Here is a 20,951-nt window from a genome sequence, read left to right as displayed (position 1 = left end):
TATGTTTTTTTGTAAGTGTTTCAGACGCATATTTCAAGTGTTTCATCTATCTTCAGAAGCATGTTACAAATGTTTAATCTAGATGTTTTAAAAGTAGATCAGGTGTTGTACATGTGCAATCTGACCCACCTGCCGCAACCCCTTGCTGCTGTTGCTGGGGCGCCGTGCGTGAGTTAGTGTGCGGGCTCCTGAGTCCGGCAGATGCCTCCGTAGGCGGGGTGGGACGGGGTTACGGACGCGCTTCTGTTACGGAGACGGGACGGGGAGCCTTACTGATATGTGGGGACGGGATGGGGCGCGGTCCATGGGATGGCTGTGGTCGACACGGTCGAATGGGAGGAGCCTCCGGACTTCTCCTGCTCGTCCGGATGCTAGCCCTTCCGTAATCGGATTCTTGGGCATTGCACCGTGAGAATTGGAAATCTCATCAAACGCCTTGCGGTGGCCGTTATTCTCGCGACTCCGTGAGAGAAAACATCGGGAAATAAACTACACCGCTGATTTCACGTATCGCGGTCTCGAAGCCACGGATGGGATACCACACCGGACGGATGCAGATCCCAAAAAAGGGCCTTATCAGAAGCCGTGCAAAACAAGTCATGCTCCTTGGCCTATAATGTTTTTCTCTCATAATAAATCAGCGAACAATACTTTTCAGCGAAACGAACGGGGCCTATATAAAACTATAATGTCATCTTGCTTTCTTTGCTGGTTTGTGTGCTGTGGAACAAGTTAATATAAACAACTGTAGGGCCTGTCAGGGGAATATTTATTAACGTTGGAATCATAATTCTAGACTAGACGCAACAGCTGCTGTGCCCCCCAAAGTGACAGGGCAGCACCCCCCCCCCCCCCCAATCCACACACACGGCAGCGGCCTATGTGCCCCCTCGCTAGGGAAAAAATGACAAAAAAAGCGGGAAACACATATGCCGATGGTCTGCCCAAACCACAGTAATCGTCGCCGTCACTCCGCCTCGCGCCACTGGGGCCGTTGGCCGCCGCATGGCACCGGTCGCCAACTATTTAACCTAGGCCGGCGGGCGTCTACTTATTCGCTTAAACTTATCAGTATGGCTTATTAATTATGCTATAGTATTTTTCTCAAAGACCGAAACAACATCGACCGATTTATGAGTGGTAAAAACCATCCGCCGTCGAGACCACGAGTCCTTTCCTCCTGCCTACACGGCCACGCGGACCCCCTGCCTGGCTGCCACCCGCCACGTCTCCCCCCACGCGTGCCTACCAACCCAAAGCCACCCCAACCCTCCCGCGCCGCCCGCCGCCGCTTGGCACCGTCACCTCTTCTGCTCGTCGGCGCGTCCTCCCGACCCAACCCCGCAAAACCCCCAAATTTCCCCGGAAATCCACCCAAAACCCCGCAAAAACGCCCAGAGCCATCCCATCGGTACTCAGCCACCACCAAGCGGCGGCCCAACTCATCGGTTCGACTTCGAGAAACACTTCACAAGTCACACACAGCCATGCCGCCACTCGCGCGCCGCCGCCTCCTCCACGCGCTACCGCGCTGCGCGCGCGCCCTCCACACGCCCCCGACCCCGACCCCGGGGGTGCTGGCCTGCCGGCTGGCGTCCCGCGCCGTGGTGCGCTTCGCGGGGCCCGAGGCGGCGCGCTTCCTGCACTCGCTGCTCACCAACGACCTCCTCTCGGCCTTCGCCGCGTCCGGCGCGGCGTCGCCGCAGCGGTACGCGCCCGCGTGGGGCCCCGTGGCGCCCGCCTACGCCGCGCTGCTCACGCCGCAGGGCAGGTTCCTCTACGACCTCTTCCTCTACCGGCCCCCGCCGCCGTCCCAGATGCTCGACCGCACCGTCTCCGCGCCGGAGACCGGGGAGGCTCCCGAGGGGGACCCGCAGGAGGTGCTCGCTGATGTCGACGCCGCTGAGGTGGACGACCTCGTCGCCTGCTTCAAGAGGTGAGGGACTACTGACATTATTATTGCTCAGCGTTCAGTTTACTAATTATAATATTTCAGTCTACTCTAAGGTAGTCTGTTGGGACTTCTTGTGATCAAACCGCAAAGGCGGCACTCCTTAAGACAAAACAGCAGGCTTAGTGATCCCATCCCTAGATATTTGCTGGATAACGTGTTGGAAGTACAGATGGTATTTGGAATTTGTATTTTGGGGCTACTGTAGCATGTTCGTTTTTATTTGGTAAATAGTGTTCAAACATGGACCAATTAGGCTTAAAACGTTCGTCTCGCAATTTCCCACCAAACTGTGCAATTAGTTTTTCTTTTCGTCTACATTTAATGCTCCATGCACGGGCCGCAAACATTCGATGTGACAGGTACTGTAGCAACTTTTTGGAAGTTGGGGTGGAACTAAACAAGGGCTGAGTTCACATGTGATGGTCATTTTAGTGTCGTAGTTGCAAGTCTAGTTGCTGTTGGAAATTCCAGCTCAAGATGAATTGATGTGACTAGAACTTTCAGCACATTGCTGGGATTGAAGTCACAGTTAACTCCGTTGCTTCTGTTATTAGTATTGCTGCCAATCTTTGTTTCTGCGAGCTCGCCCTATTGTTCGGCTTTGGACAATTTTTCTGATGACAATGGTCTTCCTAGAGCTAATTTCAGTGAGCTTCAGCCTAGTCTCTACATCGACTCTACCGATGCTCTGATGCTGGTCCATACACCGCAGCCAGCAATTAGCTCTGTTGCTTCTGTTGGTGATATTGTTGTAAACGCCAACATTTTTCCCTACTTCTGTGACTGCATCGCGCTAATTTCAAGCGTTGGTTTGTTAGGCAGCTGAACATTGTGGTTCACATTTGGGCCCTCTACTTGTACTATTAAACCAGATGGATTAATACAACTTAAGATCTGGCTCTAGTTGCAGAATCTATGTGCACTGGACTACAGCTTTGGCAAAGTAAATGCTTAATGTTCAGTTTGGTAGAACAATTGTAATGATGTGGAACCTGTGGTCTCTTGTGAGGATACTGGTGATCAAACAGAAACTGGAGAGTAAGATCAGTTAGGAAAATAAATATGAGGTAATCAGCAACATGTGAAATCTTTTTCAAAAAGAAGTTTCTTTGCTTGTTGGTGTCTTAGATTTTTAGTTAGAATGATGAAACTAAATTGTGCACCTATATTTTGATGCACACTTCGTTTGGCATTTTAATGCCATAATTTGAAGTCTTAAGTGTGACAAAACATTAAGTGCCAAAATTCTTGGAGATCATCAATGAACTCACTGCTAGGAGTGTGTATCTTTAAGTGGCTCACTGTTGGGAATTACAAACCGTTGTTGGAGATTCTTGTGTCAAGTAAGAATCGTAGTGATGAACTGCTCTTTCAGTAAGCAGCTGTACTTGAGCTAATTGTTTGTTAGGTTACTTGAGAATGTAGAGTTCACACACCTAGTTGAAAGATCTTATTGCATTATAGGTTTGCAGTGAATCTGTGAATCTAGATACCTCTTACCTCTAGATGACCTTGTCTGTTGATAAATTCCGTGGCTTGTGACCTGGCAATTTTTCCTGTTTTTAGATATCGGTTGAGATCCAAGGTTGAAATAGACAATGTAAGTGAGAATTTTGCATGTTGGCAAAGATTTGGACATAATGTAGTGCATACTGATCCTTCTACTCAAGAACCTGAGGCTCAATCCATTGGATGGGGACAAGGTGTTGACCATGCTGGCGAGTCAGCTGCACAAGGGAACGGTCATGGTTGGCAATGGCTCAAAGATCCTCGGTTGGACTACCTTGGTTACAGAGGAATTTTTCCAGCTGACACAATACGTAAGTAATTTTATTTTTGCCATTTCCTAAATCTTCTCTGATATGATGTTCATTATCTGACATGGAGAATGGCCCATTTCAACACTTTTGAACCTGTTTCTCTATTTACAGCACCACTAGTTGAGTCTGACAAAGAAGCGGATGAACGACATTATCAACTTTGGCGGATAGAAAATGGAGTTGCAGAAGGTTCAACTGAAATCCCAAAAGGTAAGTTTCTTTTTCGAGCTGGTTGGTCATGAGTCACGACTCATATATATACATATTTACTTTTTCAGAATTTTTGTGTCGATAAATATTTTGTTTTTCTGCTTGGTACACTAGTGGAAAATGTTCAGTTCCCTTATAGGATTTGTTCTCTCATGTATTTACAAATCAGCATATCTGTTCTCTTTTTTTCTCCTCGAACTACACAGGAGAACTGCATATCTGTTTTCTTAAATTCTTAGACAAATATCATCTAACGGTTTTCTTATATCTAGTCTGTATCTTGATCTAGAAGCTACTCCAAATTCACTTTTCGATTAAGTTCGATTTATTTGATTCTAGAACTATGACTGCAGTATGCAGATAAATGTAGACAGTAGAAGAGGTAATGTCTCAATAAATACAAAGGCTGGGAGTTCTTGTTGCTAATGTTGGCGCCATCCATGATCTCTATTCCCTAAAGCAACTTGATTAGAGTTGATAAATGAGTAATTGGTCAGATGGTGTGTGGTCTCTTGTTTATCTGTATGTCTGTAAGCAATTTGCCTAGAGGTTTAGAGTAACAGCTTCCTGGTTTCCTTGTAGAGAATGGAAATGAGGTATTTGAAAGACAGGATATGAATGAGTGGCCATATATTTTTTTTTAGAGAAAAAAGCTTTAGATTATATTATAGACGAAAAAAGCAGGATTGACATAATTTGGCCAATTGCCCAACTATTGGGTAACACTTTTTCCTGATCAGGTACCTGGTGTCTTAGATTGTTCTCTTTCCCTTCCTTTTTGATGAAGTTGTATTCTTTTGATTCAGGTGAAACAATCCCGCTGGAGTACAATCTTGCTGGCTTGAATGCAATTTCCTTTGAGAAGGGTTGCTACATCGGGCAGGAGCTTATTGCACGGACACACCATCGTGGTGTCATTCGGAAGCGCCTAATGCCAATGAAGTTTGTTGACGAAAATGGGCAAGGTATGATGAGTTTCCATGGTAACAACTAACAACACAGTGTACCACCATTTCTGTTGATGGATGCTAATTCTGCAGCCTCTGTTATCAGAACTCGAGCAGGCTGTCACTCCAGGTTCAGAAGTCGTGGACGAGGCTTCAGGCAAGAAAATCGGGACAGTAAACACCGCTCTGGACTCCCGCGGGATGGGCCTGTTGAGACTAGAAGAAGCACTGAAGCCAGGCTCGGCCCTGCGCATCGGCGATAACAGGGACGTGAGGGTCCAGGCGATCAAGCCGGACTGGTGGCCAGCCGAGTGGATGCAGGTGCTTCAGCAACAGAGCTCAGCTGCTTGAGAGCAGAACTGTATATACTGGACCCAAAACCTTGCCGTCAGTTGGTCGATGGAGAGGGGCTGGCACTGGCAGCACCCATAGCTAACCGTTTCAGTTTCGTTTTGCTTATAAGCCCAGTCAACGAACAGTATTTTTGTCTCACAACAAATCAACCAACATTACTTTCAGCCATGGCTTATTAGCCAAGCGAAAAGGGCATTAGTCTTTGTCTGGTGTATCAAGGCGGAGCCCTTTTTTTTCTAAAAAAAAAAACTCAAGAAAGGCGGAGCCTGTTTTCTTCCTTCTCTGCCTGCTGTGTTCACCTGTATGTCGATCAGAACGAGATAAGCAGACTGTGCGTGACCCAAACACGCAGTGTATTCGAATAACAGCCTGTTCGCTTGCTTGTATCTGGTTTATAAGCCATGATTTATCAGTCAATGAACAGTATTTTTCTTTCATATTAAATCAGCTAATAGTGCTTTCGGCCATGGCTTATATCCAAACGAACAAGGCGTTATCTGTTGACTGAATAAGTTTCTGACTTATCGTGCACGACATTTTCTGTTGATCTCGCATGTAAAGCACTTCATGCTGGGGATCTCTGTCATCGTGGCATGCGGTGTTCGCAAGATTTCAGCTTTGAGCCTTTGGCACTGACCATGGACTGGACCACACCGGCACACAGTGGGCCAGAAATGCAGTGGGCGGCCAGCCCAGCGCCTCTAGCGCGATGGCCATGCACTGCAGCAAAAAGACGCAAGCCATCGCCGTCGTCTCATGAAGTCATGAATCTTGACCACGGACGACTGCACGATGCCTTGGATTCCCTGTGACCTTTTGGCCCCTGCGCTGCAGGCCCACCGGCAGCAAAGATCAAATGGAATAGAACGAAATTGGTGCTGCATAATTAATATTAATACAGAAACATGCCGCTTGTAGTGAAGCAGGGAGCAGTGTGCAGTTTGTTGTAGGTCTTGTGCAGGCGGATGCACAGTGAGCAGCCAAGTCTTTTTATCTCATCATCCTTTATTAGGGAGTTCAGTTAGATGTTCAGGTACGCAAATTGGTTACTCTTTCAGCCTAGTCTCTGCACGATTTTCTTTCTTTGCTACTGTACAAAGCTCCAAGTGTGGATATGCTAATGATTTTTGCGGCTGATAAGCTGACACACGCTATTTTGTCGTGAGATAAAAACACAATAATATAACACTAAGTAAGGCTGATAACTTCAAGCCAACGCGACAAAGATTTTAATTCGGGGAGGCTAAATATACCATCTTGTAGGGGTACTAGCCGTAGGCTGCAGCTTGCAGGGATGGGGTGCACCACCCCAAAAGGCATTGGAGGGTGAGAGGGAGAGTGATGAGTGAGGGGCCACGTGCACACGTGACAGTAAAAGCAGTGGCTGGCCTATGCACCGGGACGGGAACCATCAAAAGCCTGAAACTTTTCTTTTATACAGCTAGCATAGTAATCTGATCATCCTACTGCCCATCTCCCCAAGAACACCACACTTTTTATTGATATCACTACTCTATCAGGTCAGAGTTGCTAATCACCTCCACCGTGGCAAAGGAAAGCATTTAGCACCAGACAAGAAACCCGGTAGGAAACTTCTCACGGTATCAATCATCACATGTGATAGTAGATTAGTGCCTCCTAGTACAGTATTAGCAAAAGGTGGCTAAAGTTAGTTTCTCTGATTAAACTGCTGCCTCTCGTAGTCTCGTCGCCATCGGCCTTCAGATCCTCGTTGTTTCGAGTGCATTGGCAATTTGGCATGCGAATCAGACTGTGATGATGCAGAGGGAGGCACGCACACCACACATACTGGCATGGCGTCCAACGGTGTAGTGGTGTACAGTGTACTCTAGGTACGTTTTCGAATTCAAACTGAAGCCGAGGGCTGAGGCATTCATTCGATGTCTGAAGTTTGTTTCCTGAAGCACCCAACGGCACGCTCCGGAGCCTGACCATCACCAGACTGCTCCAGCTTTCAGAGGAGAGGACCAACCGAAGCAAGCGGCTGTGGCAGGAGTCAGGAGTGGTGTAGCTGATGGCAGAAGAGCCGGAGAGGAGAGGATACAGGACTGAGGAGCTGTTACACAGCCCTGTTCGGTTGGCTGGTTCATATCATTGCTGGTTCGTGAAGAAGTACTGCTGACTGGTTTGTGTGAGAGAAAAATACTGTTCCGGCTGGAAATTTACGATCGTTTACGACAAGCCACAACCAAACGAACAGGCTGACAGTTTACAGAGCCAGGTGCAGTGCAGTGCAGTGTGCAGGGTCAATGTTGCTGCTCCCACAGCCCCGGCCCCTCCCTTGGTATAGATGGCCAACGGGCCGGCACGGCACGTCGTGCCTCACAGGGCCACGGGCCTAGCCTTCGGTCCAGGCCGGCCCGAGAAGCACGACCATTTTCACAGGTCGTGCCAGCCCGAGGCCCACTGAGGCCAGCCACCGCGCGGGGGCCTTGGGGGAGGAGGGCGGCTGCCGGCGTGCTCGAGGCCGGCGCATGAGGAGGTGGCCGCCGGGGCTAGGAGCGGCGGAGCTCCGGATCTCGGGGGAAGGAGCTGCATAGGCGACGGCCGCGGCACTCTCCCTCAAACGATGGAGAGGAGATGAAGAGGGGATGGGAGGGAGCCCGCCGTACACCGAGGATGAGGAAGAGAGGGAGGCCACCGCCACCGAATCTGAGCTGATGGAGGGAGGGAGAGGGAGAGGGGGATCCGCACGGGGAGGGAGGGATGGAGGATGGGGAGGGAGGGAGGGCGCCGCCGTGCACCAAGGATGAGGGAGGGAGGGAGGCCACCGGATCTAAGCTGAGGGAGGGAGGGAGAGAGATCCGTATGGGGAGGGAGAGATGGACGACGCAGGCAGCCGTGGGAGGTGGCGGCGACCGTCGGCATGCTCGTCACCGAGGCGGATCCGGCTGGAGGCGGCGGCCGCGCACCCGCCCGTGGCAGGAGGAGGTAGGGGCAGCCCGCGGGAGGTGGCGGTGGACGCCACCGAGGAGGATCTGACCACGTGTGTGGGGAGGGGACTACGCGGGGCGGCGGGGAGGGGGAGGGGAAGCCGGGAAGGGAGTTAGGGTTCGGGGAATCGGGGGTGGGTGTGAGTGCGAGCGGGGAGGGGCGCGGGGAGGCGGCAGGTCAATGCGGGGCGCGGGGAGGCGGCAGGTCAATGCGGGGGCCGCCGGCTCTGTAGCAGGCCGTGCCGTGCCGGCCCACATGCCTGGGATAAGGCCTAGGCACGACCTGCTCCTCCGGGCCATGCCAACCCGGGTCCGCTAGCCGCTGGGCCTAAGCCGTGCTTAGCCCGGGCAAAAAAAACAGGCCTTGGGCCAGGCCGAGGGCTCGGGCTGCATGGCCAACTATATAATATCCCTGGGAGACTGGGAACAACATGGCAGACAGCACAGAATCCACTCCACCCACCGAGCAACGGAGCAAGCGGATGCAGACGCCGAGGGGAGGGAGGGCTTTATTTGCTGCCTTTGGTTTGGGACTTGGGAGGGCACGCCGCATGCACGACACACACTGACGAAAGGATGGGCCTGAATTTTGCTTCTGCCTCGGTCGGATGCATACACAGATCCATCGGTCCAAGCGTGCCCGACCGAATCAAGCTTGGAAGACAGACAACCTGAAGACCCCGACGGCCCGACCTCGCTTGGTTTCGGTTGTATGGGGTTCCATGGCCATGACTCCATGAGAGCCAAAACTTGACAGTTTAGCCTAGCCAGCTCATGTTTTAAGTCACAATTTGAAAAAAAAAAAAAAACCCTTCCTAGCCCTTCGCTACAGCCGGTCTACCCGGTCCCGGTGGCCCGGTGGAGTGGGACGCATGCAGCAGCAGTGGCACCCCAATAGACTAGCCTTTGTTGCAGAGGGAAGAGAGGAGAGGACGCGCGAAAGACGCGACGCTGCAGCACAAGTCCGGCCAGAACAGAAGCTTTGGGACGCGCAGCCGCGCTGGCCGCACTGCACCGCCCCCCTTGACTCCCTCCCCTCTCGGCCTCTCCCTCCCATGGCCATCCCATACTCCCATGCTCGTAGTAGTACTAGCATCATTGCAAACAGCCAAAGCCAACACACGCGATTGAAACCAGGTCGTTCACTTTGTAAATTTTTTTAACCTGATGAATAGTATTACTTTTGTCTTATTTGGTAAATATTGTTCAATCCTAGATCAACTAGGCTCAAAAGATTCATCTCGTGATTTTCAATTAAACTGTGTAATTAGTTATTTTTTTACCTACATTTAATACTCCATGCAAACGGCTAAAAATTGATGTGATGAAGAGAGAGTGAAAAAACTTAAAATTTGGATGGCATCTAAACAAGACCCAGCTTTGCTGCGTTAATCACAGCACTGTACTCTTCCTAAGTACGTACAGCGCGGTAACAAAGGCCAGTTTGTCTCGTCCTGGTAGATAGCCGAGACAAGGTCATGGTATAATGGCGACGTGAGAAATGTGGGGGTCGTGCTTTGCTTTAGGGCTAATTTGAAAACTTCAATCTCTCTAGGATTTAGGACTTTTCTCTAAGTGGTTAATCTATAAGAATATCATTCTAATTATCTTTTAGTTCTAGGTGGAGGGTTTTTCATCTCTAGATTTTGCTTCCCCTGCTTCCAAAAGAGCCATTTGGTAGCCTTGTAACTTTATTCACCATTAACTAGCTTCCGGATGTAATATCCTGTGCACTAGAATACAATCGTATTTTTTTTCATGAGTAAAATGTCCGTTTGGGTAAGATTCTTCTAAGGAGTGTTCGGCTTGTTTTTTCAGTCGGAGCAGCGTTTTTCTTTCACAAGCTGACTTGTTCGGCTTGTTTTTTCAGCTGAGCAACAAGCCGATTTGTTTTTTTGAGCCGAAGCAGTGTTTTTCTCTCAGGACATTCCTGTATAAACAGTGTTTTCCAACCTAAACTGTGAAAATTTTCATGCCAGCCGAACACTGCCCATAGGTTGCACAACTCACTCGTCGTCTGCATCTCGCGTCACATGGACGGCTATGGCCATCGAGTCCTCTCGCACGCGTATACGCCGCCTAAACTGAGCTTGAGGCCGTAGATCTACATCAAACGATTCTGGGACAGAGCCTCGAGGCGGATCCAGCGGCGGCAGTTGACGAGGCATGTCGGCATGAACTTGCAGACGGGCGTGAAAGGATCAAGATGCCCAAGAGGGGGGTGAATTGAGCTAATTCTAAATTTTCTTGCAATAATCAAATCCTACGGATAACCCAATTAACCCCTTGTGCCTAGAAAAATGTTTCTATCAAATTAACGCACAAAAGACTTGCAATCTATGTTTCAAACTTACTCTATCATGGCAATTCTATGAATATAAAGATAAGTATTGAATTGCTCAAAGTAAATAGAGAGAGTAAATGCTCAAAGTAAATGGAGAGAGGAACGCGGCGATGTTTTGCCGAGGTATCGGAGAGTCGTCACTCCCCACTAGTCCTCGTTGGAGCACCTGCGCAAGGGTGTAGCTCCCCCTTGATTCGCGTAAGGATCAAGTGCTCTCTACGGGTTGATTCTTCGACACTCCGTCGCGGCGAATCACCCAAAGCCGCTCACAACTTGAGTTGGGTCACCCACAAGCTCCGTCGGGTGAACACCAAGCTCCCAATCACCACCAAGCCGTCTAAGTGATGGCGATCACCAAGAGTAACAAGCACGAACTCTCACTTGACCACGCGAAGCCTAATGGGAAGATGAATGCACACTTGTCTACTCTTAATTCACTAATGAGGTTTCACTCTTGGATTCTCAAATCACAAACACCTCACTAGGACCTTGCTCTTCTTGGCACTCACAAACGTATTTCTCAGCTGTTGGAATGAGCAAAAGTAACTCCACACACAAGTGGAGCTTCTATTTATAAGACAGCCTGAAAAACGAACCGTTATGAGCTTCTGTGGGGTGACCGGACGCTCCGGTCGTGTTGACCGGATGCTCCGGTCAGTTCAACCCGTGAACCAGTAAAAATGTATTGACCGGACACTGGCAGGGTCCGGTCAGCACTGACCGGATGCGTTCGGTCGCATAAAACCCTTACTGGACCCTTACTGGACTCGACCGGACGCTGAATCCTTAGGGTCCGGTCAGCACTGACCGAACGCGTCCGGTCGCAGATTCCCTTCTCTGGAACCTTACTGGAGTCGACCGGACGCTGCCTTTCAGCGTCCGGTCACTTGACCTCTCGAGTGTCCCGTCGCACCGAACGCAGACAGCTGATCAAATAAACTGACTGGACCCTGCGGCCAGCGTCCGGTCGCACCAGGGCCAGCATCTGGTCAGCATTTGACCCTCCATTCACTTCCAACTCTCGATCATATGAGAATGAAGTTTGCTCCAAAGGATCTTAGGCATTCATAGGAGCTACCTAGAGCTAGTTTTAACAAGTGTGCACCATACCTAACTCACTAGACTTAACTAGGTCAAGCTACTCGTCCATACCCCTCTTAATAGTATGGCCAAAGGAAAAAACAAAGTCCTAAACTACTCTAAGTGTCTCTCCAACTCCAATCGACACTTAGAACTAGTCATCCTTAACCTTGTCATCCATCCTTTGAAAACCGAAATGATTTTCATCGTAGGGGCATGACAACTTTGATTGCTCGATTGATCTCTATTACTATGACCTAACTTAATTGCATCTGCAAAACACACGTTAGTCATAGTAATCTTGTATTGTTATTAATCACCGAAACTCAACTAGGGGCCTAGATGCTTTTAATCTCCCCCTTTTTAGTGATTGATGACAATACCACCTCGAGTATATGAAAGAGTGAGGTTTTTGACGGGCTTAGTTCATATAAGCTTTTGTCGGTAAGAACAAAAAATGTTAGTCAAGCTTATATGACCCAAGCCAACACAATGTACTCAAAGAATATGAATTAAGCATGAGTACGAGTAACAAAGCTCATTTGCATCGGAGTAAAACTGCGGAAGCAAAGGCAAATGAGCATAGCACAAGTGATATGACACATAAATAATATAAAGTGGAGAGCACACATGTCATATATCACAATCATGTAGATAGCACTATCACATAGATATAATAATATGCATAAAAGGAATCACACGAATGCATAAATAAGTGTATCTCACAAATAAAAACTCCAAATGTATATAATAAGCTAATACTAGACAACTAGCTCCCCCTAAAACTCGCTCCCCCTGAGTCTACATACTCGAACCCTCTCCCCCTTTGGCGTCAAACACCAAAACCTAAGGGTCGGTCGGTGGGGCTACAGCGGATAAGTCGGGCGCTGAAGTACGTGGGGCAAGCTGGAACTGGGCACCATCATTATCTGACCCTGAGCTCTGAACTAACTGACCCTTTGTGGCAGGAAGTGTCGCTGAAGCGATCTGGGTCTGAGCTAGGATAGGTGCTGCCTGTGAAGCTGCTGGTACATCTATAGGATCTGATGATGCGACTGAGCTAGGAAGCCTCTGAGTAGTCACTGCGACTGGGGCTGCTGTAGAAGGACCGGCGGCATGCATATGAGGTGGTGTAGGCATGCCAGTCAGCTCACTAAAAGATGCTCCAAGACTCCTGGAGACTGACGTGTCAGGCACAAATAGCGAGGGTGACTGCTCTGGTGAGAAGCTCGTGTGATATGGAGTGAACTGCGGGGCAACCATCGGTGAGGACAACCACTGGGACACCTAAACTGTAGGTGAAGCAAACTGAGCTGGAGGCTGTCCCTGACTCTGAAGCCCGCTGGGCTGTATAGCTGGAGTCGTCATGGTGGAGGCAGGCTAAGCAAGCTGGGGCGAAGACTGTGGCAGTGGGGCCCCAAGTGCTACCATGATATGCTGCATAAAGCCCATAAGCTGCTGTTGCATGAGTATCTGCTGGTGATGCATCTGCTGCTGCTGCTGCCTCTAGAACTCGTCCTGACGAGGCTGGAACTGTGCGAAGTTGGCAGCAGTCTCCTGTGCCTGTCGTGCCTAGTCCTGCTGCATCCGCTCAAGAATAGCTATCATTGCGGGGTCCGTCTGCAGTGCTGGTAGAGCTGAGCTGGAACTACTAGCCTCTGCATCATGTTTGCGTGGAGGCATATGAGGAATCGGCAGATAGTCATCATCTGAGCTATCACTAGACTCGGTCATCTCCTGTTGTGCCTTAAGCTACTCCTCTGTAGCGGCGATGCCTCTAATGATCTCGTCCTGCTGAGCTGCTGACTCGGGAACATCTGGACGATGGCTGAGCCGAGCTGGTGCCTGTGGAGTGTTGTGCCTGATCCTCTGTGCCATGTTGTATGTTAGAAACTCTGTGGTGGTAGCCCTGTACTCGGCAACTAACGTAGGAGTCCTGACCTGCACACACTTGAGCATCAAGAATGTGACCCAATGTGCATAAGGAAGCTGTCGGTGACCCTTGAAACCCTCAGCAATAGTATCCTCCATCTCTGATAGAAGGAGGTCCCAAATATCGAATACGGTCTGTTGCATCAGGGCATTAAGAAACCAGAGCTGTAAGCGAGTCAGGCCCTCCCTATATCCCAACCTAAGAAGCAGTGTCCTCCTAATAATGGCCTCTAGCACTCTCGCTATAGAAGTCAAGTCATTGGGGTTCCTGCTCGACCCCTCACCAAAGGGCTCCTTGAAGCAATGTCGCACTAAATCTGTATGGGGCACCAACCCTCCATGAGGACGCCTGGGAGGCTCCTGCTGTCCATAGCATACCTCATGCAGCTTGACAGGTTGATCCTGTAGCCGCAGTATCTCTCGGGCCCTGGAGCTCATTACCCGGTAATCTCTGCCGTTGAATGCAAAATGAATGAAGTTATGATGCGGATCAACGTAGAGTGAAGCATAGAACTGCCGGACCCAAGATAGTACATATACACCTGTCCGGCCAATCAGATCTGCAAGCCCTGGTAAATATGACAAGTAGGGGCGGATGTGCTCTCCAACTGCTACCACAATAGACTCCAAATTGCAGACCCTCTGTGATCTGAATACTGCCCCACTATTGATATAGGCATTGTAGAAGTCCTCCTAGAGCAGTGTATAGAACCCCTCAGCTGCTCTCTCATCCCTCCTCGGAGGGAACCACACGTCGAACTCAACAAAGCGCAGCTGGCGAACCTGCCTGGCTGTAGCGGCCCTCAAGTCGAGGTGTACCACTGGAGGCAGACCCTGTGGTCTGGGCGGAGGGCGTGACCCCCTGTGCTATGTAGCTAGCCTTGGTGGAACTGTAGCACTGGTATGACCTGAGCGGCGTAGCTGGGGTGTCGGCTCGGTCTCCTCGGTCTACTGACTCTTCTAAGTCTACTGGGCTGGCTGAGGCTCTACTGGTGGGGGCTGCTGCTGTGCCTCCTGCTGGGACTCCCCCTGACGCTGAGGCTCCTCAATGGCTAGACGACGTCCTGCCATCATGACAGTCCCAGGTGGACTACCATGAAGTCGCTCAATCTCCCTTAGTCTATCCAGCGCATCTGGTGCCAGCTGATCTGCTATGACGACTCCACTGCGGGCACCGCCTCTCTCGGCTCGCTTTGCGGCCTCTGCAACAGCTGCAGCTCTCGATGTCTCTGCGTCGGGGTACTTGCGCTTCTTGGATGTCACCTGCTTGGTTGACTTGCCCTTCGATCCTGCAGGCTGGCAAGGCGGGGGCCTCCGATCATCATCACCTGGACCACCACCAACGTTCTTGGTGCGAGCCAACTGATCTGATAAGAGGATGAACTGCCACTGATGAAGATCAACAGACAAACTGACACTCCCGAGGCTTGGCCTCGATCCTTACTCGTGAGCTTGGCTCCAAGTTGACTGCTAACTGCCACAAGAACCACAACGGCACCGACTCGCTGCATGATAGAATAGATGGATATACGAATAAATACAATATATCTAATAGATGCGAAAACCTAGGAAGCAAGCAATGTAGGTATGAAATTGAGACGACGGGCAAGCTACCTAATGAAACGGCGAACCAGGAAAAGGAAAGACGTCACGCGGGGGAACCTCAGAATCGGCTAGGGTTAGGTCGAAAGCCCTGAATGCGATTGGGAATCAATACAATGTAGTTGATCTAGATTCACAGGCAAAACAAATTTGGAGCAATGATCTGGCCTTACCAAGGAGGAAACAGAGCTAGGGCACTTGCTTGAGCAGCAGGAAGACTGGAGGCGCAAGATCCACAAGCTTAACGTCGGTGTGGCTGACCCACGAGAGGCACACTGCAAGGCTTGGCAGCGGGCTACGGTGGCGTGGAGGCGAGCAAGGCAGGGGAAGGCATGGTGGTGTGCGTGGCTGGGGCACGGAGCTCGGCTACGGGCTCGACTGCGGCGGCGCGGTGTGCTGGACGACGACGTTGGCGCGGGAGAGTAGCGGCGGTGACCTGGCGGCGGCATGGGCTAGGGCAAAACGAGATGAGGGGCAACAAGGGTACGGCGGTGGTTAAATAGATCCTCCAAATGCGATAGATAAGGAAATGAAGAAAAGAGTCCTGAAGCCGCGCGAAATCCACTGACCGGACGCTTCGGTGGTAGCGACCGGACGCTACCACCCAGCGTCTGATTGATTCCAGAGAGGTCTAATTCCTCTGGAATCGGGACCAGATGCGTCCGGTGGTCCATGACCGGATGCAGGCAGGGTCCGGTCAGTACAACCTGTTTCTTCACCAAACGACCGGACGCTGGAACCCCTTTTGACCGGATGCACAAACGCAGCGTCCGATCACTCCTTCACCAGCAGTTCACCTCCTGTGAACTGACCGGACGTTGGACAACAGCGTCCGATGCAGCGTTCGGTGCATCTTTTCCAGCAAATCTTCAAACTTTCTTCACGCTGCCTGTTCCCAATCAAGTCCTAACTTGAATAAGATCCAAATAAACACCAATTGGGACTGATATGAATGACCTCTCTCAAACCCTCATATTTTTCAAAATATTTTGCCTTAGGCTATAATTCTTTTTAAGAAAATAGGCAACAAGAGGGCAAATGGGACAAAACGACAAAACAACATTCATGCATATGCAGTACTTGTAAATAAATCTAGTTGCTTGTCAAGTTTGATCCAAGGTTAAGCTTCTTCACACGCTTTTTTGGCAGTTATCTTAACCATGTTAGACAAGCCCTATATGCATTTCCACAAATTAAGTATGTTGTAAATTACAATGAATGCAAGGGACAACACAAGCTCAGTTTTTAGTGAAGTTACTAAAATCAAGCACATTGAGCTCATTCCGCAATCTACAAAATGTAGCCTCATCTAGCGGTTTAGTGAAGATATCCGCTAATTGATCTTCGGATCTTACACCTTCTAGTGATATATCATTTTTGGCAACATGATCTCTTAGAAAGTGATGGCGGATATCTATGTGCTTAGTACAAGAGTGTTGAATCGGATTATTTGCAAGTTTTACCGCACTTTCGTTGTCGCACAAAAGAGATACCTTTTCTAGAACAACACCATAGTCTAGCAAAGTTTGTTTCATGTATAATATTTGTGCACAACAAGCACCCGCGACAATGTATTCCGCTTCGGCGGTGGACAAAGCCACACTATTTTGTTTCTTGGAGGACCAAGACACAAGTGATCTACCAAGCAAATGTGACCCTCCGGATGTGCTCTTTCTATCAACTTTGCATCCGGCGTAATCCGAATCGGAATAGCCAATTAATTCAAATAAAGCTCCTTTGGGATACCAAAGGCCAATGCTTGGTGTGTGCTTAAGATACCTAAGAATTCTTTTTACGGCAATTAAATGTGTTTCCTTAGAACTAGCTTGAAATCTAGCACACATATACACACTAAACATGATGTCGGGCCTAGATACGGTTAAATATAACAAGCTACCAATCATAGAACGGTAGAGAGTTTGATCAACCGGGTTACATCCCTCGTCTAGGTCGAGATGTCCATTTGTAGGCATTGGTGTCTTGATTGGCTTACATTCATCCATCTTGAATCTCTTGAGAAGATCTTTTGTATATTTCTCTTGAGAGATGAAGATGCCTTCTTTCATTTGCTTGACTTGAAAATAAAGAGAGAATGTAAGCTCATCAATCATTGACATCTCGAACTCCTTCGACATCAATTCACCAAATTCTTTGCATGAGTCTTCATTTGATGATCCAAAGATAATATCATCAACATATACTTGACAAATGAAGATATGCCCATCAAGCTTCTTGGTGAATAGTGTGGTGTCGACCTTCCTAATGGTGAAGCTCTTTTCAATGAGGAAGTCCCGAAGGTGCTTATACTAAGCTCTTGGGGCTTGTTTAAGCCCATATAGTGCCTTGGACAACCTATAAACATGATTAGGATATCTAGGGTCTTCAAACCCGGGAGGTTGATTAACATAGACTAGTTCATCAATAAAGCCATTTAAAAATGCATTTTTCACATCCATTTGATATAGTTTCATTTCATGATGTGATGCATATGCAAGAAGGATACAGATGGCTTCTAATCTTGCAACCGGTGCAAAGATCTCTCCAAAATCTAAACCTTCAACTTGAGAGAACCCCTTTGCTACTAGTCTAGACTTGTTCCTCACAACAACACCTTAATCATCTTGCTTGTTGCGGAACACCCACTTTGTTCCAATGACTCTTGCACCTTTTGGTCGCTCTTCAAGAGTCCAAACTTCATTGCAAGTGAAGTTGTTCAACTCTTCATGCATGGCATTGATCCAATCCGGATCTTTAAGAGCTTCTTCTACTTTGGTAGGCTCATAGCAAGAGACAAAAGAGTGATGAGCAATAAATAAAGTAAGTTTTTGAGATCGAGTCATTACACCCTTTGATGAACTCCCTATGATGAGATCTTGTGGATGATCTTGTAGAAGAGGTGTATTTCTTCTATTGACCACTTGAGGAGGAGGTTGTGGAGCATCAACATCTTGTGCTTGTACCACCATTTGCTCATGGGAGATATGAGTATCTTCATTTTCTACTCTCCCATCTTTTTCACCATCTTGTGGTACACTTGATGAAGAAGGTTGGTTAATGACTTGTATATCATCTTCATCATCTTTTGGCTTGATGTCTCCTACCGAAATATTCTTCATAGCCTCTCTCAACGGCTCATCACCTACATCATCAAGATTCTCATGTGCCCCTTGGGAGCCATTAGATTCATCAAATTCCACATCATATGTTTCTTCAACCAAGCCGGTGGCATGATTAAATACTCTATATGCTTTGGACTTCAATGAGTAACCAACAAGAAAACCTATATCACAACGTCTTTGAAACTTCCCTAGGTGTTGCCGCTTCTTGTAGATATAGCATTTGCAACCAAACACCCTAAAGAATGAGACGTCTGACTTTTCCCATTGAGCAACTCATAAGGTGTCTTGCCAAGGAACTTTTGAAGGAATAGGTGGTTGGATGCATAACATGCGGTGTTGATTGCTTCCGCCCATAGAGCTTCAGGGGTATTGTACTCATCTAGCATTGTCCTTGCAAGAGTGATCAGAGTCCGGTTCTTCCTCTCAACTATACCATTTTATTGAGGAGTATAAGTTGCAGAGACTTCATGTTTGATTCCAACTTCATCACAATAAGCTTCTATATTTGTGTTGTCAAACTCTTTGCCATTGTCACTTCTTATCTTCTTGAGCTTCACTTCAAATTTATTTTGAGCTCTCTTGGCAAACTTCTTAAAGCACGAGGCAACTTCGGATTTGTCATGAAGGAAGAACACCCATGTGTACCTTGAATAGTCATCCACAATCACAAGACAATAGAGATTTCCTTCCAAACTCTTGTATGTTGCTGGTCCAAATAAATCCTTGTATAGGAGTTCTAGCACTCTTGTGGTTGACATGAAAGCTTTGGTTGGATGAGTATTTGCAACTTGCTTGCCGGCTTGACATGCACTATAAAGCTTGTCCTTTTTAAACTTCACATCCTTCAACCCTCTTACCAAATTATTCTTCATAAGCTTCTTGAGTGAGCTCATCCCAACATGAGCAAATCTTCTATGCCATAGCCACCCAAGAATTGTTTTGGTGAATAGGTAAGTCTTCAAATTTACATCTTCGGAGGTGAAGTCAACTAGATATAAGTTGTTGTATCTAAATCCATTGAATATCACTTGATTGTCATCTACCTTGGATACAACAACCTCCTTCTCGGTGAACAAGCATTGGAAGCCAAGATCACACAATTGCCCAACGGATAGCAAGTTGAAGCTCAATGAAGCAATATATAGCACATTAGAGATGGAATGATCATTTGATATTGCCACTTTGCCCAATCCTTTAACCTTGCCCTTCGAGTTATCTCCAAATATTATTTTCTCTTGCCCATCTACCTCTTCATCTAGTGAGGTGAACATACGAGGATCACCGGTCATATGTTGAGTGCAATCACTATCAATAACCCAATGACTTCCACCGATCTTGTAGTTCACCTACACATATGAGATTCAAACTTTAGGAATCCAAACTTGTTGAGAACCCTTCACCTTCTCAACAAGTGACTTAGCCACCCAAATCGTCTTAGGTCTACTCTTGTTGGGAGGTCCTAAGAACATGACTTTCATCTTTCCACTTGAATCTTTTCTAAGCATGTAGTGAGCATTGAAAGCAAATGGTCTAGCATGCTTGGGCAAGGGTTGTGGCGGTGGAGTTTGACACTCATGAGCAAAGTGGCCTTCTTGTCTACACTCAAAACATCTCTTTGGCTTTGGCTTTGGCTTTGATTGTTGTTGTTGAGCTTGAGCCTTCTTCTTTTCTACACTTGCCACATATCCAATGCCACTTCTATCCATCTTTATGATGGTGTTCATGAGTAGCTCACTTTGGAGATGCTTGTCTCTAGCAAACTTGCTCAATCCAATCTTGAGATGCTCTTTTTCCAACTTGAGCTTCTTATTTTCTTCTTTTAGAGCATCATCTTTCTTTTCTTCCTTGAGCTTCTTGTTTTTTTTCTTTGAGCTTCTCATTCTCAAGAATCAACTCTTTGTCATGATCAAGAGTTTCTAGCACAATAGTGTTGTGGCTTTTCATCTCTTTAGGATCTTTCATGAGCTTCTCATTATCACTCTTGAGCTTGACATATTCATCATAGTCATTGCACTCAACCACTTGCTTGCCTTTGCTACTAGATCCATGTTCAATGCTCTCATCAATTAAATCATCACATGAAGTAGCTATATCAATCTTGATAACATGGTTAGTAGCATCATGTGGCTCATTTGGTAAAAATTCTTGAGCAATAACAAGAGTATCATGATTAATCTTAAGAGTAGTATATTCATCTTTTAGCTTGTTGTGGCTAGTGATGAGTTCATTGTGCACCCACTCAAGTTTATCATGTTTATTTGTAAACTCTTTCTTAGAAGATTTGAGCTCCTTGACTTTGGATGATATAGCATCATTAGTTTCTCTAAGCTCATCATTAGTCTTTTCCAATATATCACACTTAGCTAAGAGTGAATCATTTTTAGCATCAAGCTTTTCATTTGTAGCTCTACTCTTTCTAATGATCTTAATGTATTTTCTTAGTATTTTGACAAGATCATCATATGTAGGTGAATCATCATCATCGCTATCGCTATCATCATCACTAGCATGCTCATCATCACTACTATCATCACTCTTAGTTACCTTGCGTTCACCCTTGACCATAAGGCATAGGTGTGTAGAGGATGATGACGATGGTGGCGGTGAAGATGCAAGATCAATAGCAATGGCGGCC

The 20,951-nt window shown here is 47.7% G+C and overlaps 1 protein-coding gene across 1 annotated transcript; it reads left to right on the top strand.

Annotated features, from left to right (window-relative positions):
• Nucleotides 1–1,282: 1,282 nt before the first annotated feature.
• On the top strand, nucleotides 1,283–5,670 carry LOC136521557 (putative transferase At4g12130, mitochondrial). Its single transcript, XM_066515304.1, has 5 exons — nucleotides 1,283–1,936; nucleotides 3,521–3,774; nucleotides 3,886–3,984; nucleotides 4,791–4,949; nucleotides 5,038–5,670. The coding sequence occupies exons 1-5, from the start codon at nucleotides 1,488–1,490 to the stop codon at nucleotides 5,280–5,282; spliced, it is 1,206 nt and encodes a 401-aa protein (XP_066371401.1). The 5' UTR covers nucleotides 1,283–1,487; the 3' UTR covers nucleotides 5,283–5,670.
• Nucleotides 5,671–20,951: the final 15,281 nt, after the last annotated feature.

This window comes from Miscanthus floridulus, chromosome 18 (assembly GCF_019320115.1).
Source record: "Miscanthus floridulus cultivar M001 chromosome 18, ASM1932011v1, whole genome shotgun sequence".
NCBI lineage: Eukaryota > Viridiplantae > Streptophyta > Magnoliopsida > Poales > Poaceae > Miscanthus > Miscanthus floridulus.
This window is presented reverse-complemented; position numbering and strand designations above follow the sequence as displayed.

What these genes read in the sequence shown, in the direction of transcription:
- LOC136521557 (XM_066515304.1), top strand. Translation starts at nt 1,488, where the DNA reads ATGCCGCCACTCGCGCGCCGCCGCCTCCTCCACGCGCTACCGCGCTGC. An exon ending in CTCGTCGCCTGCTTCAAGAG is followed by an intron (nt 1,937 to 3,520) that starts GTGAGGGACTAC and finishes TCCTGTTTTTAG; the next exon opens with ATATCGGTTGAGATCCAAGG. An exon ending in TTCAACTGAAATCCCAAAAG is followed by an intron (nt 3,985 to 4,790) that starts GTAAGTTTCTTT and finishes CTTTTGATTCAG; the next exon opens with GTGAAACAATCCCGCTGGAG.